This window comes from Bufo bufo, chromosome 10 (genome assembly GCF_905171765.1).
Source record: "Bufo bufo chromosome 10, aBufBuf1.1, whole genome shotgun sequence".
In the NCBI taxonomy this organism is placed as follows: Eukaryota; Metazoa; Chordata; class Amphibia; order Anura; family Bufonidae; genus Bufo; species Bufo bufo.
In genome coordinates, this window is record NC_053398.1 from 95,139,421 (window position 1) to 95,156,102 (window position 16,682).

General features: G+C 43.0%; 1 protein-coding gene across 3 annotated transcripts in view; it reads right to left on the reverse strand.

The window, feature by feature from the left end:
* SPTBN2 (spectrin beta, non-erythrocytic 2) overlaps positions 1–16,682 on the reverse strand; it is a 264,500-nt gene that overhangs the window by 8,204 nt on the left and 239,614 nt on the right. For all 3 annotated transcript variants that reach the window (XM_040410084.1, XM_040410082.1, XM_040410083.1), the window contains 13 exons: positions 14,735–15,491; positions 14,337–14,539; positions 10,837–10,927; positions 9,627–9,773; positions 8,660–8,923; positions 7,119–7,343; positions 6,569–6,658; positions 6,202–6,480; positions 5,945–6,075; positions 3,809–4,013; positions 3,343–3,717; positions 612–856; positions 388–526 (listed from right to left, as the gene is read on the reverse strand). In XM_040410084.1, the coding sequence (XP_040266018.1) occupies positions 388–526; positions 612–856; positions 3,343–3,717; positions 3,809–4,013; positions 5,945–6,075; positions 6,202–6,480; positions 6,569–6,658; positions 7,119–7,343; positions 8,660–8,923; positions 9,627–9,773; positions 10,837–10,927; positions 14,337–14,539; positions 14,735–15,491 (3,151 nt within the window). The remainder of the gene's footprint in view (positions 1–387; positions 527–611; positions 857–3,342; positions 3,718–3,808; positions 4,014–5,944; positions 6,076–6,201; positions 6,481–6,568; positions 6,659–7,118; positions 7,344–8,659; positions 8,924–9,626; positions 9,774–10,836; positions 10,928–14,336; positions 14,540–14,734; positions 15,492–16,682) is intronic.

The window sequence follows — 16,682 nt, forward strand, 5'->3', positions numbered from 1 at the left end:
CTTTTTTCATGGTTCTCATATGGCCTACCATATATCAATTTTTCAAGCTGCAGACAAGTCAATCCAGCGCTATACGGAATCCAGCTCTGCGAAGAGTACTAGACACACTTCATTTATGACGAGGAGACCCCCACCAAATGTAATCACAATTCATCCACAGACAGAGCGCCCTTTTGACCAATGTGAAGTGTTGCTGGTTTATTAATGTACGTATCTCTAGTTTTGCTTTTAGTTTTTATTCCTTTAAATTTATTTGGGAAATGATTTACTGGAGTTTTCAATCTCTCCTTCCTTTCCACTAATAGAACACAAAATAACAAAATGACCAATCAAAAACAGGCCTGAAGGAGCTTGGTTCCAATATAGTAACTATATATTGCCATGTACCTTGTCAGATGCATAGTGATTCTTCTCTAGCAAAGAGTTTCCAAGGTCTATGCAGGTAGTAAAGCTGTCTGCTCGGGCATCCACCTCGGCTTTAATGCTTAGGTGATTTTTAATTACTAGATCAGCTGAAGATACATCCCTGTTTGAGTGAAGGTTAAACGTTAATAATGGTGCTGAATATAGAGGACAATCAAAACCCGGAAAAGAGTAAATCACAGTCCTACCGTGGTTTTTCTTGAGCATCAATCTGAAGATTAACATCATCCATCCATAGCATAAGATCTCTAACCATCCGGAAAAAGCGAAATTTCTCCACGGTGTCCAGAAGAAGCTGGCGGCGAGCACTGCTTGCTTCCTGCAGTTCACCCCAGGCTTCAGTGACTGCCTGTTCATGCCTGTGGATGTCTGCAGCCTTTTCACCAGCGTAAGCTTTCTGGAGACGAGCAGCATCCTCCTGGACCTGCTTTACCTAAAAGGTAGAACAGAAAACATTGTTTAGATCAAACTACTAAGATTTCAATTCAAGATTTCAGAACACTCAGAATTAGGCCTCATGCACATGGCTGCTGCAGGCTGTGGCCCGTATTGCGGCTCGCAAACAGTGGGTCCGCAATATGCGGGCACCGGACGTGTGCATCCGCATCAAGGATGCGGACCCACTTACTTGAATGGGTCTGAAATCCATAGCTGCGATGCGGAACGGAGGCACGGAACGGAGGCACGGAACCCCATGGAACCACTACGGACTGCTTCCGTGTTGTTTCTCTCCGTGCCTCTGCACCGCCCAAAAAATTGAACTTGTTCTATTTTTTTGCGGTGCGGACGGATCACGGACCCACTTAAGTGTCTGGATCCATCGTGGCAGCCGCACGGATAGTGCCCGTGCATGGAATGGCCGAACGACGGCTGTGTGCAAGAGGCCTTTGTGAGATTTTAATGTATAAATTACAAGTTTTACTGAATCTTTTCCCACAAAACTATATATCTGTCTACTCTGCTAACACGCTGCCTGCAGATTGCACTGAATTACATGGTGACAGGTCCTCTTTGAAGTGTTTTCCCCCAGAATTAGATATTTTTGGTTCTTTTTAATAGGAACGTGCTGTATAATAATGTATGGAATAGAAGTTAGTGTTTGCTGAAGGAAAAGAGATAGACTTCTGCTGGAGTGATAAACAGAGGTTAATTTCACACATCATGATCACAAGTTTAAAGCAGCTCTGTCACCAGGATCAACCCTATTAAACCAGGTATACTGGCTGGTAGGGCTCAACATGCTGATTAAAACGATATCTTTCTTTTGTCTGTATGCTAAACAGCTGCAGGGAAAGATTTGTTTTTAGTCATATGCAAATGAGTAATTTGAGCACCCAGAGGCGGGGCTGAATGGTCTGAGCACTGCTATGTAACACGCCCCCTCCCCTTGACTATATATATGTGTATTATACACACAGCGTGCTATAGCTTCACCACACTGAGATCTGCTCAGAAAGCTATTATTCACAGGCAGAATGTATGATTATACAGACACCAGTGATGTGTGTCAGCTTATAAGTGTAGAGAAACCATGAATCACTATGTCTTATGCCAGGGATGCTCAACCTGCAGCCCTCCAGCTGCTGTAAAACTACAACTCCCATCATGCCCGGCTGTAGGCTGATAGCTGTAGTCCAGGCATACTGGGAGTTGTAGTTTTGAAACATCTGGAGGGCCGCAGGTTGGGCATCCCTGTCTTATGCTATAGCTTAGTGGTATAGTGGTTTACCCGATATGTAGAAATCTCAGGTTCAAGTCCCAGGAGAGATGTGTTTTCTTTCCATTCTTTTTTTATTTAAAACAATACTAAAAGGCTATACTATAATACCGTATTTTTCGCTTTATAAGACGCACTTTTTTTCCCCCAAAAGAGGGGGGGAAATGACAGTGCGTCTTATAAAACGATGGTTGACTTTTTTTTTTACAGGGCTGACACTGATATTATCGCCGGCCGCTATGCTGCACAGCGTGGCCGGCGATACGGTACATCAGTTACAGTGCGGGGAGGGAGGAGGGGCCGGAGGCAACTCACAGTGGGGCCGGTGCAGTCACTGTATTACATCGGGCCCCGCGCACAGAAGTCTTTGTATGTAAAATCTTTCATTATTCCTGAATCCATCGCTCTCCTATTGATAAACTAGCCTAATCGCCTGCATCAGTACTCACTATGAATGTAGCGTGCGGTCCCTCCGGCGCATGACTTCATCCTGCTCCTGCTTCATTAATGAAGTGGGAGGAGCGTGACTGACTGAGTGACGTCAGTCACACGCCGGCCGGACCACATGCTACATTTATAGTGAGTACTGATGCAGGCGATTAGGCTAGTTTATCAATAGGAGAGCGATGGATTCAGGAATAATGAAAAAATTTGCATATGAAAAAATTTGCATATGAAAAAATTTGCATATGAAAAAAACACAGATCTCTCTGCAGCCGTTTAACATACAAAAGAAAGATATAACATGATGAGCAGTACCAGGCAGTATGTCTGGTCTAATAGGGTTGATTCTGGTGACAGTCACTTTAAAGGAGTATTCCAGTTGTAACACATTATCCCCTATCCACAGGGTAGAGGATAACTATTAGATAGGTGGTTTTCTACTGCTGGGAACCCCACAGATCACAAGAATTGAGACCCCCTGAAATAAATGAGGCAGCAGGTCAGGCATGGGCACTTCCACTCCATTCATTCTATAGGAATTTTGGAAATAGCCGAGCCAGCTGTCTCCGCAACTCCTGTAGAGATGAAAGAAGCAGCAGTGAGCATGCACTACCTACCGCTGTAATTATTTTGGGGAGCCCCAGAAATTGAATAGTTCTCTTTTATCCTTTGGATATGGGATAACTTGTTGCATCTGGAATAAATCTACTATCTGCTTCAGAAAATAAGTCCTATGTACACATTGATGAACGCCTTACTTGTGCACTAAGGGCTTGTATATCATGTTCATATGTGGTGTGCATGCGCTGCATGGCTTCTGCTGTGTTGAGGTCTCTTCCAGTCTCTTCTGGTATTTGCTTCTGTTTGTCCTGTATCTGGCCCAGAGTTTCTCTGGCATCCTGGTAGAAGCGGTGAAGCTCATAGGAGGCCGCCAACATCTGACTACGTGTATCGATCATTTCTAGAAGGTCAGCCCAGGCTTCATTAAGCCCATCCTTCCATTCCGCCACAGTGGCATTCTCAGAATGTCCAGAGGAAATCAGATCATCAGCCATAAGGTTGACCGCATCCACACGTTCCTGTCCAATGTTACTTGTATCACGAGAGAATTCACGGAATTTATCTCTCAGCATCTAGGTAAAAAGTAAAAGACATGAGATAAATCTACCACAGTCTAAAATATTACTTTCAGTTAGAGTAATAAACGTGTCAGGTTGTACGTACGGTCACATGCTCATAATCTTGGCCCAACTCATGGGAAGCTGCCACAACCTCCCGCTCAGAGATCCAGTGCTCCAAGTCTTCCACATCTCTCCTAAGTTGGCAGAGTCTCTGGTGTTCCTGCAGCTTCCCTCTTCTCTCTTCTGCCAGGTCCTTCAGACTAGCATACAGCTTGTCAACTTGCCCTTGACGCATGGTAATCCGGTCACTATTAACGAAGGATAGATATTTCTTTAAAAGGTCATCAATCCATTATTTGTCAACACTTTAAAGAACGTTTCTGGTGGTATGTAAAAAATGTTTACTTGTATAAATGAAAACTTTTCTAGAATATTTTATGTTTCAGTTCCTCTTTCCTTTTGAGATAACTGTTAAGATATGTGTGTTAATGAATGGGAACACTGCTGGTCACATTCACAGACTGCAACCCCCGTACATAATTAGTACCTGGCCTAGGCAATGCTTTGAGAGCTAAATACATCAACAACAGATTTGGTTTCAGTCTGGAGTAAAAATGTGTGGTTTTCCGAGATTTTCATACTGATGGCCTATCCTCGGGATAGGTTATCAATATCAGATTGTGGGGGCCGACTCCCAAAACCCCCACCAATTACCTGTATGAAGGTGTGTGGTGCTCCGTAAGCGCTTAGGTCTCATGATGTCACGTTAATTAGTCACATGGCCTGGGTGCTGCTCAGTCCCATTCAAGTGAATGGGGCTGAGCTGCAATACTAATCACAACCGCTATCAAATGGTAAGCTGCAGCACTCACTGGAGATCTGAAGAGTGCCTCGGCTTTCTCAAACAGCTGATCATGGGGGTGTTGGGAGTCTGACCCCTGCCAATGTCATATTGATGACCTATTCTGAGGATAGGCCATCAATATGAAGAAAAAAAACAAACAAGCAAAACAAAAACCTTTAAGCTTATAGAGGATTGCCCAGATTGGATGCTATTGTATCAACTAGGTCTCTACTCGTCGTCATTCACCGACAGCAAATAAATATTAGAAAATAGTACAAGTTTATAAAGTGATTTAAATACCATTTACATAAAACCAGAATAGCCATTTAAGTATGTCCATCCCTGTGTTCTCCCCCCTGTTCTATGATATCTTAAAGGGTTATTCCCATCTCATCCCTCGTAAGCAGTGGCCAGGGGTGGCTGGAGTTATGCAAAGAGCCAAGCTGTCCTATGCTGTGTACATAATTTCCATAGCAGTGAGCTCATGGTTGTGTACTACACTGCGGGTTCTCTCTATCTTAGCCAAGAAAAGAATGAGAAGAAATGGGAACATTTATGTAATAAAACCTCATACAGGGTTCTCTAGAGATTGGACGGCCACTGCAAAGAACGCTCACTGACTGAAGCACAAAAAAAACCCCCACAGACAGCCTAATTATTTTTAATTAGGTCAATCCATGTCCCATATTCAGACATTCTTTCTAAAGTAGGCTGATGGAAAGGTTATTGTTATATTAAGCCATAAAACAGACTCACAAATTAAAGGGGTCGTCCAGCCTTTTTAAGCGATAGCCTATCCTCAGGATAGGACATCACTAGCTGATCAGTGGGGGTCTGACACTCCGCACTCCTCAATCAGCTGATCCGTGTAGCTCCGTAGCTGTAGGTCAGCTAAAGAGCAAAGTCAGCATTAAAGGGGACGGCGCTCATCACTGCAGTGCTGCTTCCGTTGACTTCAAAGGAAGCAGCGCTGCAATGACAAGCGCTTTCCACTACAATGTTGACGGTGCAGTGTAGTGCAGGGTATCAGACCCCCGCTAACCAGCTATAAATAATAAATTAATGTCATGGGACAACCCCTTTGAGAACAGAGATCTTGTCCTTTCGTACTAAGAATGCACATCCAATAATATGCATGTCTAGTCAGTACATTATGGCAAATATGCTTAGCAATAGATGCCTAAATATGTTACAGCTGCCCTTAAAATGTTCAGAATGCTATATGGCATGTTAGATTCGGAATTCATGAAATAAAACGGAATATGAAGTAACAACCTATTTTTAAGTAAATTTACATCTCTGCTTTTCACTACACAGAGACCCAGGCTGATTTTACAAATGCTGGTATTATGTCTGCAAATCCCAGCCAAAGGAGGGAGTCTACTGAAAGTTTACCTTTCTGGGTGGCCTCTGGAGACCATTTCTCTGCTGGAGTTGGCTAGTTGGTGAATGGTTTCAGCATAATCATCAAGAGCCTGCTCCATCACCAAGTGTTTCTTCAGCATCGCCTGAGCACCAATCTCATCCTGTAGAATTAACCAGAAAAAAACAAAAACAAATTGAGGGCAGGGGGCATAGTATAACATACAATGCCTGTATAATTTCCATGTCACCTAATTGTGCCACGTGCTAGCTAGCTATAGGTAACCAACCTTGGCCTTCTCTTCTGACATCATGTGCAGCTCTTGTTCGCCCATCCATGCTTCAGCCTCTGCGGCATCAGCATAAAACTGTTGAGCGGCATGAGATTCTTCGAGACGAGCGTGGCGCTTTGCGGCTTCTGTGGTAAGCTCCTCCCATGTGCTCCCCAGCAACTCCAGCCTCTCGCCTATCTCCTGAGCGTCTAGGGCACTGTTCTTGACCATAGATTTCCCCCTTTCTAAAATATCATCAATCCGTGGCTGATGTCCTTGGATCTCTTTTTGCAGCGTCTGTGGTATATAAAAAAAGATGGATAAAGAACATATTTCAATCTTCATCCTGAACATTCAACCTGTTCGGCAATAACGTCCAGCTAACCTGGTTTTTCTTTATAAGCAGCTGCACAGATGGCAGATCCTTCCCATGCTCTGTAGAAATGGCCAATGGCTTCTTCTCCTTCACCCAGAGCTGAGAGAGACAGACACAAAACATTAAATAACTGTTATGTACGAATATGTAGTTAATGACAAAGTTTTTTTTTTTTGGGCAATAATGATTTTTTTTAGCATGTGCCCCCTGAAAACAGAAGATTCAAACTTACCTGCTCCCCGCCGCTCCAGTCCTCCACTGGCAACGTTTTCCAGTCCCCACACGGTTTCCCTCTGGCAGTGCACAGGCATGGTGACATACACTACTCGTGGAAGCCAGTAAATGGCTGGAGAGCTGCATGTGACCATGCCCATGCACCGCCGGAAGAAAACAGTGCGGGGGACCAGAAGACGGAGCCAGCACGGAGTAGTGCAGTGGCATGGAACAAGTAAGTATGACTTTTCTGTTGCAGAGAGCAGGCTGCAAGCACTTGCTGAAATATCGTTATTACCAGAAAATTGTGACAATTGTGTTAAAAGTAGTTTGTGTCATTACTTACAATTTCATCTTCCAGATCTCTATTAAACTGGTGTCCCTCCTTCGATGCCAGCAAGAGGTTTTTCCGCTCATCAAGTGGGGCACGTAGTTCTGAGAATTTAGTGGCAACTGTCCTGTTCTTTGAGTCCACTTCTACTATGTTGGCATCTTCCTGGCCAAGTGCCTGAGCCTGGCTCTGGATAGCCTCTAGTTCCTTTTCCCGGATTTCCATCTGGTTCTCCAGCATCTAAAAAAGGATGCAAACATCAATCAGCTGTGACCAAGAGATTTTATCAATAGATGCCTTAGCCTGTATAGCATGTGAATACTGTATGTGTGGGGATACTGCAGACCTCCCATAGTGTGAAACATTAACAGGACTTTACTGCATTGAGGCGTGCACCCACTATCGTCTTACTCGATTAGGAGCCTGTAATCATCAGCCCATTAGAACGGACATACAAATACTAGGAAAATATCAGCACAGGCACTGGTAGCCGAATCTTAAAGCAGTGATTTTGGTGGAAGGTTATTTGGTTTATATTTAGTTGTATTATTAACTGTGAGGTATTAAGCATTTCTTGTGGGTAGGGAATGGGATATTACTTCTCCCAGGGCAATACGTCATGCATTGTTAATCCCACCACCTACTAGGGATCACATCAATATATGCCATGATGTAGATGTAATCTTGTGTTAAAGGAAATGTGTCATCAGAAATTGACCTATTGTTTAAATCACATTTTTAGGTCCAACATATTTTTTAGGAATTCTTGTTATATTTAATTTTCCATGTCATTATCTTTATTCAAACAGAAAACAGAAAAACCTGCAGTTTTCACACGGGCCACTAAGACTAAGAATAGGCGCCACTTCTTGCTCTGTACAGATCACTTTACTGCAATTACCTGCTTACCTATAGATACAGGTGATATCATTACAAGCAGGATTAGAATGACAGATAAGACAGGGCCCACCATTCACAATAGGCAATAGTCAAATCTTATCTATTCTTCCCTTGTACAATGACCTCTGCACAGGTCACAGAGCATGGCTAGAAAACTCTCTCATAGAAGTCAATGAGGTCCGCCCCGACCATGGTGTTTATGGCTGATGGTGGCTGCTGTAAAGCGATTTTCTTAATGCTTTGTAAATGCTGTTAAAGGGGTTCTTCAGTAATTTTTAACTGATTATCTATCCTCTGAATAGGTCATCAGCATCTGATCGACAGGGGTCCGACACCCGAGACCCCTGCCAATTAGCTGTTTGTGAACGGAGCTTAGCCCCACCCAGGCCAGTGATACTAGCTGATCGGCGGGGGTCCTGGTTGTCAGACCCCCGCCGATCAGATGCGGATAGTCTATTCATCGCCTATACTCCATACTTCTACTTCTGATGTCATACACCAACCCCTCTCCATTCTCTTCCCACCTCCCACTTATCCCTTCCTCCTTGGCACATACTGGAGATACTGCACTCCCCGCATGAGACTGATTGTTTAGTGGTTTTTAATTTCAAAAACTGAAATAAAGCTTTTTAAATGTACAAATGCCCCTCCCCTACCTGTTGCTTTTTTAATAGTATGTTCACACTGGTGAGGTCTTTTCCATAATCATCAGACTGAAGCTGGCCCTCAAGAGTTTGTAACCAGCTCTCTAATGCAGAGCAACTTTGTGTGAACAGCTCTGCCCGGTTGGCATCAAACAGGCACTGTGCTTTGCTTTGGGTGGTGGATTCCAGTTCATTCCAAAGAGCATGGAGGGAATCTAGCTTCTCTTGCACAACTGCTTCAAGTTCTGGTTTTTCGGCAATAAGCTGCTGCCCTTCCTAAAAAGAATCATAGGTAAAATGAGAATAAAGGTAAAGATTATTCTGAATAAGCAGAAATCCATTATCCGATTTGGCTGATCCAGGAGAAGGTAAAAAGCTGCCAACTGTCCACATAGAGCAATCTGGCTGACCATCTCATGTGTACAGGGAGCCTCCGCCTCTGCCAAGAGATGGACTGGGCATGTTGGACTTTACCATGACTAATCATTTGATCCAGTGGGCTCTGGCAGTAAATGTATTTCCTCTGCCCATTGAAATAAACAGGCATGTAGGGCCAAGCCAAATGTGCAAGTTTATAGTGGAGACTGGATATTATAGCGGTTGACCAAACACTAATTCATGTGTATGACCAGCTTCCAGAGGAAAAGCACATCTTCCAGATCAATTACCACAGATAGATTTTAATATTACACTTTCAATAAAGACATCCAGACCCCTTTTCAAATCAATTAATGAACCAACACAACACACGGAGTATCAATGCTCTCAGCAGGAAAAGATCTGGCGGATTTCCCCTCACGTTGTAGTGTCTAATAAACCAAGAGGCCTACTAGCAACACCTACATTAACAAAACAGCTAAAAAAGTGTATTTATTGATGGGGGAAAAAAAAACAACTAAAAATAATATCGCTTAATATTAAATTGACTGAATAATATTGAGTCATCACTTAATTACAGGAAGGTTTCCCTTTCATTTACCTTGTCTATTTTGTCCAGCCAGTCTTTATTTGATGCCAGTTCAGCCATAAATGCTTGATGCTTCTGCCATTTGCTGTGAAGGTTACGAGCTTCATCATAAGAGACATCTTGAGCTGTCAACATCTTTTCATTAATCCACAGAGTCAACTGTAAAATAGGTTACAATATTTTATTCTATACCATAACCATGCATAACATCTAGTACTATTCTCCACCCTTTCTCATCAGGTCGTTCTTCGGTCCATCATTTTTTGCCGATTAAGGCCTTACTATATCTTTATAACTATTGGAGCATTGTTTTGCAGTCTGTCCTAATATCAAGTTTACTGTATAACAAAGAGCGCTCCGTTAGTTTTCAAGCACCATCTAGTGGCAGCTGAGCATGATGTATTAAAAAGGGGTTTTCTGAGATTCCTATACTCAGGATAGATCATTAGTATCGGATCTGTGGCGGTCTGATACTTAAGACCCCTGCCGATTAGCTGTCTGAGGAGGCCATGGTGCACTGGTGAGGATAGGTCATCAATATCCGAATTTTGGAATACCCTTTTAAATATATGAAGGGTATTTGTGACTTTGTATAAGGGTACTTTCACACTTGCAGCAGAGGATCCCGGCAGGCAGTTCAGTCGCCAGCAATCCGGACGCAAATGGATGGCATTTGTCAGACGGATCCGGATGCGTATCCGTCTGACAAATGCATTGAAAACCGTATCTGTCTCTCCGATGTCATCTGGAAAAACGGATCCGGTATTTTTTTTTTTCCACATATTTAAAGGTCTGCGCGTGCGCGGACCGGAAGAACGGATCCGTCAATGTGGCAATTTTAATACCGGATCCAGCACTAATACATTCCAATAGAAATGAATGCCGGATCCAGCATTCCAGCAAGTGTTCAGGATTTTTGGCCGGAGAGAAAAATGCAGCATGCTGCAGTATTTTCTCCGGCCAAAAACGTAAGAGGAACTGAACTGATGCATCCTGAACAGAATGCTCTTCATTCAGAATGCATTAGGATAAAACTGATCAGTTTTTTTCAAGTATTGAGCCCCTGTGACGGAACTCAATATCGGAAAAGAAAAACGCTAGTGTGAAAGTACCCTTAAACACTAAAAAGACTATTTAATATATTTATTATTCAGCAAAGAGTTTTGAACCCATTTAGATCAATAAAAAGGGGGATATTCACTTATTTAGAACAGCTCCTTACCTCTTGACAGTCCTGAAGGAAATGTTGTAGATCACGATTGTCCTTCAGTCGAGATAGAACATCATTAGCTGTTGCTCTGTTTTTCTTGTGTCTAGGGATAAAAAGTGTAGCGTGAACCAAAAGAGAAGAGACATATAAAATTGGGCAAGGAGTTGCCTGCCATCTCTTAAGGGGTTCATCTCTGAAACCGGACACAACCCAATCTGCTCTCATTCACCATGAATGAGTGGAGCATCAGGGCTTTTTACTCTCCGATGCCAACTCCCCCCCCCCCCCCCCCGCGCGCACTGAAACGCACAGGGCAAGGGAATTTTTTGTGAGATTCGGTGATGTACCGAGCTAGGCATAGGCTTTCTCCTACGGTAGCAGTCAGCCCGGTGACATCACCGGCACTAATGGCTAGGGCAGCGCTAAAGCCAACCCATTAGAGCCAGTGATGTCACCAGGAACACTGCTGGGCAGAAGCCTCTGCCTAGCAGTGTAGAAAGGTAAACAAACAGCCCTTGTTCTGCGCGATACAGCGCAGGGCAAGGGAGAGCATCGGAGCGTAAAAAGCTCTGATGCTCTACTCATTCATGGTGAATGAGAACAGATGGGGTTGTGTCTGGGTTCAGCTCTGAACCCAGACAACCCCTCTAAACTGGCCAAGCAGCAAATCGAGAAGAGTGAGTATTAATAGGGTTGTCTGAGTGATACAGATTATATTCAAAAGCCTCAGAATGGTATAAAATAAACATATGATACCTCACCGATCCCCCACACTTTACCAACCCCCCTCGCTGGTCTCTTTTCCAGGTGCCTCAACATGCAAGAAATACCCAATCAGTCAATTTCTGGCTGCAGCGGCGCCCATCATTAGCAATTGATTCAATAAGTGGACATTTCCTGCATGTAGAGAGGCCCTAGGTAGTAGAGAAAATTCCTAGCTGCAGTGATGATGTCACATTGAAAAACGTGACCACTGCAGTCAATTACTGACCTCAGAGGTGCACTGAGGAGGCCAGTGATTAGCTGCTGTGGTCACGTGCTCTCAACATCTCATCTCTTCAACCAGAGAAACAAAGCTCCAGGGGGAGCTTCCGCACTGGACCCAATGTGCAAGTAATGAGGTTTTTCATTATTTTATGCCATTTCCCACCATTGACGTTTTCTTTGCTGAAATTAAACAACCCCCTTAAAAAGGGAAACAGAAGCAAGAATCCAAGCACAAAAAAAGCTTAAAACAATCTCCTTATGTGTCTTTGTTATCTGCTCTTGTATTGTTAGATATCACAACTGCAGACCATGAAAAATAAACCAGAAAGGCAGTGCACTATTCTCTCAGGCTGCAGCCATGTCTACTACCCCTCCTTCTCCCCCCTCTTATGCTAATGCACACAAGCCAGGACGTGTTGGAGGAGGGGGCTGGGTTTAGTGTGGATAACTTTTGTCTACACGGTTAGTGTTGCCATTTTGTTGGAAGGAATCTCTGTGTTAGTAATAGTACAAAATAGATGTGTTACAACCATGTGGAGCTGTAATAGACTACAGAATACTACATCTACCAAGAGGAATCCCCATCCCCACTCAAATATATACAAATATAACCAAGAAAACAGTTTGTGGCGAAAGTCTATCTAATCTATCAGATCTTCCTCTGTAGTGATAGTCGTTATTACTGAAGTTGTGTTACTGAAGTTGTGTTCACATCACGTTTTTGTTCTACATTTAATGTATACACATGGGGCCAGATTTATCCTTACTCTGACAGCTCACTCCACTTTCACATATGGCTAAAGTCAGTTTTAGCCAAGTCAGATTTATGATCGGCCCTTTAAGACTGTAATAAATGTGGTTTGACGGTAGCAGTTTACCCGTCAGTAAGCAGCTTTACAAAAGTCGCACATCTATACGAAAAAGTCGCACGTTTTTATGAAAAAGTCGCATGTTCTATTAAAAAGTCTCATAAGATAAGCATGGTCCCCACTGGAGTGAAATTGCGACTTTTTTAATAGTCCCAATAGTAAATCTGTCTAGAGATTCATTTACATAAGAAAACACGCCCACTTTCAGAAAACTGGCGAGCATAGTGCAGAGCAGAAAAAAGTCGCAAATTTGTGCAAAGTTTTAGCGTTTGTGACTTTTTTTGTGACTTTTTCACTCCATTATTCTGACCTGAGCTAATGATAAATCTGGCCCATGATGTATACATTAAAGGGATTGTGTCACCAGATTTAACCCTATTAAACTAGCTGACATTAGCGACGTTCTAATGTCAGCTAAACCTAAACCTAACTAGCCTATGCCCAACCCCCCCCCCCCCCCCCCCCCGCTCCTAAAGGGTAATTAGCATATTGTAAAAGTTAGATTTCTGGCGTAACTGGGGCATAGCTAAAAGTAGAAATAGGATAGTTAGGTTTAGCTGACATTAGCACATTGCTAATGTCAGCTAGCCCCTAATAGGGTTAAATCTGGTGACCGAAACCCTTTAAATGGCTGCTTCAGACGAATGTCCGAACGTCATACAGTGGCATCTGCTGAAGATGAAAATAGACTATTGTCAGTCGCTGCTAGAGAGGAAGAGTCTGAATGTGTGGTCTTTTTTAAAAGCGGAAAACTGTACTGTGTATCAGTGCACATTATAGAAAATGAGGGATATAAGAGGACAGCACAATTCCCATTATGCTCAGACTGTTATTATGGGGCATCAGAAGCCATTATATGGAGAGGGATATAAGAGGAGAGAACTACAAGTCCCAGCATTTCTAGGATGTTATTATGGGCTATCAGATGACATTACAGGGAGTGAGTGTAAGAAAAGAACTAAAACTTCTAGTATTTGACAACTTATAGAGGGAAACACTAACCTCTCACAGACACAACACGGGAGTTCCACCCACATCGTGACATCACACACACTGTCTCAATTGGTAAATGGGGTGAAATGAAGATGCCTGGAGTGGAATGAGCAAGTTAAAAGAGCTGGGAGGCAGATGACAGCTCTCAGGGGAGTGGGAGAGTAAGTGGCTGTGGCGCTCAATAGCCCTATAGCACTGCAGCCAGATCTATTTGCTGGCATTTCAGTGTGGTTCAGCCCCGCCCCTCTCCTGAACTTCCTGTTCAGTGTGTGTGATGTCAGGCTCGTTCACCCAGCCGTTCTGTGGCCAAAGATGCGGGAGGACAACGGGAAGGACACAGTGCTTTCTCTGCAAGACCTCTTCTGAACTGCTTCCAACAGCACCTTGTAGCTGTGGCTGTGTGTCTACTATGGATTAAATAAATGTTTTTTTTCAGGGTTTAGTTCCCCTTTAATGCTTTTATTTGTGATGTCAAAAGCAAAGGAATCCATTATTACTAAAACACGTTAAAAAAAAAGGGCAGTGAAGAAAGTCTTGTCAAGAAAACCGATCTGGCCTATTACAATTAGCATTACAGATCTATGCCCGAGACTTAAAACAGGCCAGGGTCACAACAAGTAAGAACATAGCACTTCTATCAACTGATGGACAATTTTAACTCACCTTTCATCAATGGATGTGACTTTTTCCTGAATCTTCTCAGAATTTACATTTTCCTCTTGAATTAGCTTCTTTCCTGATTCTACTAGACCACGTATTTTTTCATCATTAGCATCCATGGTGGTCATAAAGTCCTCATGACGCTTGATTGCCGCTTCTGCTGCCTGGAGGGTAGTTGGCATTTCCGTATGGGATAGAACGTACTCCTAAAAGAAGTTAAATGGGGTTTGGTTAAATAGAACTACAGGGCAGTATTCTCAGTTCTGTGATACCTCATGACTACAGGAGCAAATGTTTTAGAAACTAAATTCTTTATGGAACAAGATACATAAACGTCCATTTTTATGAATGATAGGGATGTAAAATATGAAAGACAGTAGTAGAAGTCCATTTGGCCTCACCTGGTTATTTAGGAAACCTTCCACTTGCTTGGTGTCTCTCAGGAACACTTGGAAGCTGTAACCCTGAGAAAGCAGTTGGTGCCTGTTTTCCCACATTTGTCCCAACTCATTCCAGCCTGTATCCAGTGCTTTCAACCTCTGCTGCAGAAACATATATTGGGCATCTGTCTGACCACGAGTTACCTCCTCACCAACCTCCCTTATTCGTTTGTAGTCCGCTCCATAGCGCTCAATTTCATTTCTAATGCTTTCATGCTGTGCAAGCAAACGCTCTGCCTCAATCAAATCAGCAGGAACATCCTCAGACGCAACTGCAGTTTGTGCTCGTGACAACCAGCTCTGGAAGTCATCTAGATCACGCAAAAAGCCTTGCAGCTTGCTTGCTTCACCTAAAGTTTCTTCTCTTCTTTTCATGGTGTCCTTCAATTCATCCCATGTCTCATCTATCTCAGAGAGATGACCAGTTATAGCTGGGGCTTTTTGTGGATGTTCTGAAGCAAGTTTTTCTGATTCAGTATGGAGGTCACCTACTTTCTTTTGTATGGCTTCTAGGTCACGTTCCATACCAGTAAGTTTACGTTGGAGCGCAGTAACTCCTGCCAAATCATTGCCCAGGCTCTGTGTGGATTCAATGATCTTAGTCTTTTCTCTCATCCAGCACACGGTCTCATTACATTCCAGGTGATAATTCTGAATTTCAAGGGCAGAATCAAGAGCAATTTTCTTCTGACCAACAAGTTGACGGAAATGATTCCATCTGCAAAAAAGAAAAAAATATATATATTGTGACACAATGAGAGGGTTTGTCTGGGAAAACAGGTATGTGCTGCTGGGCTGATTTACAGCCAGGTGAGGTCAAATACCGATCCGGATTTTAAGTGCCGGTCTGGGTTTTGGCAGCACCTGGCTGTCCTTAAATAGGCAGCTGGGCTCAGAAGCCAAGTCTCTGTGTGTGGATCTGTGAGCCTTGTGTCTGGATGAAAGCTTGCTACCTATTTTGTTTGTTTATGACTGCTTGTTTTGTCACTTGCCTAAAGTGTGAATAAAACACTGAACTGTTTGATCCACAGAACTTGTTACCTCTATACTGCATCCGCTAATCCTGTCTACCAGAGCAAAACCCCACAATATATATATATATAATTATATATAGTCATTGGAGTGAATGTAGCGAGCACAGCACATCCTATCCTCACCCTTAGGGCTCATGCACACAAAAGTTATTATTTTTCTGTGTGTATACCGTATGCAGAACCATCCACTTCAATTGGGCCACAAACAACGGAAATGACTCCGTGCGCATTCCATGCCCATATGTCTGCATGGCCGTTCAGCAAAAAAAAAACTGAACATTTCGGACAAGGGTAGGACGGTTTTATTATTGTCTGGACGTTCCGTAAAATGCGGAGTACGTGTTTTGTGGACCGCAAAACAGCCAACGGTTGCGTGCATGAGCCCTTAAATTTATTGAAAGATGGGATTTTTATCCATATATAAAGTTCGTAGCGCCCTGTTACTATACATGTCCTCACATCTCCGAACATGTAACATGTAGTGGAGATGGCTGACATGAATATTACACTTTTGTCTCCCCCTTGTAGTGAACACGATGCATCAATCATGATATTCTAACAGCGGTTACCGGTTGGCAACACATGCACCGCGCAGACTGCGATACGCTAATGCAATAACATGTGTAGATCCAGAGGAGGAGTGTCAGTCCACTTCTTATGTATAACCAGCTAAATGATTGCATTATATACACTTCATAATCTCTAGCATCACAAGATTTAGATATTGGATGATAGCTATGATCTCACTTTTTTATTATATTTTTGGATAATTAGCTCACGTAAACTGTAGTTATACTCTGCATTTTACACTAGCTGGGTAGTTACTGATGTAAGGCTCTGGTACCAAATAAGCACCCTGTCGCTACTGCTTGACA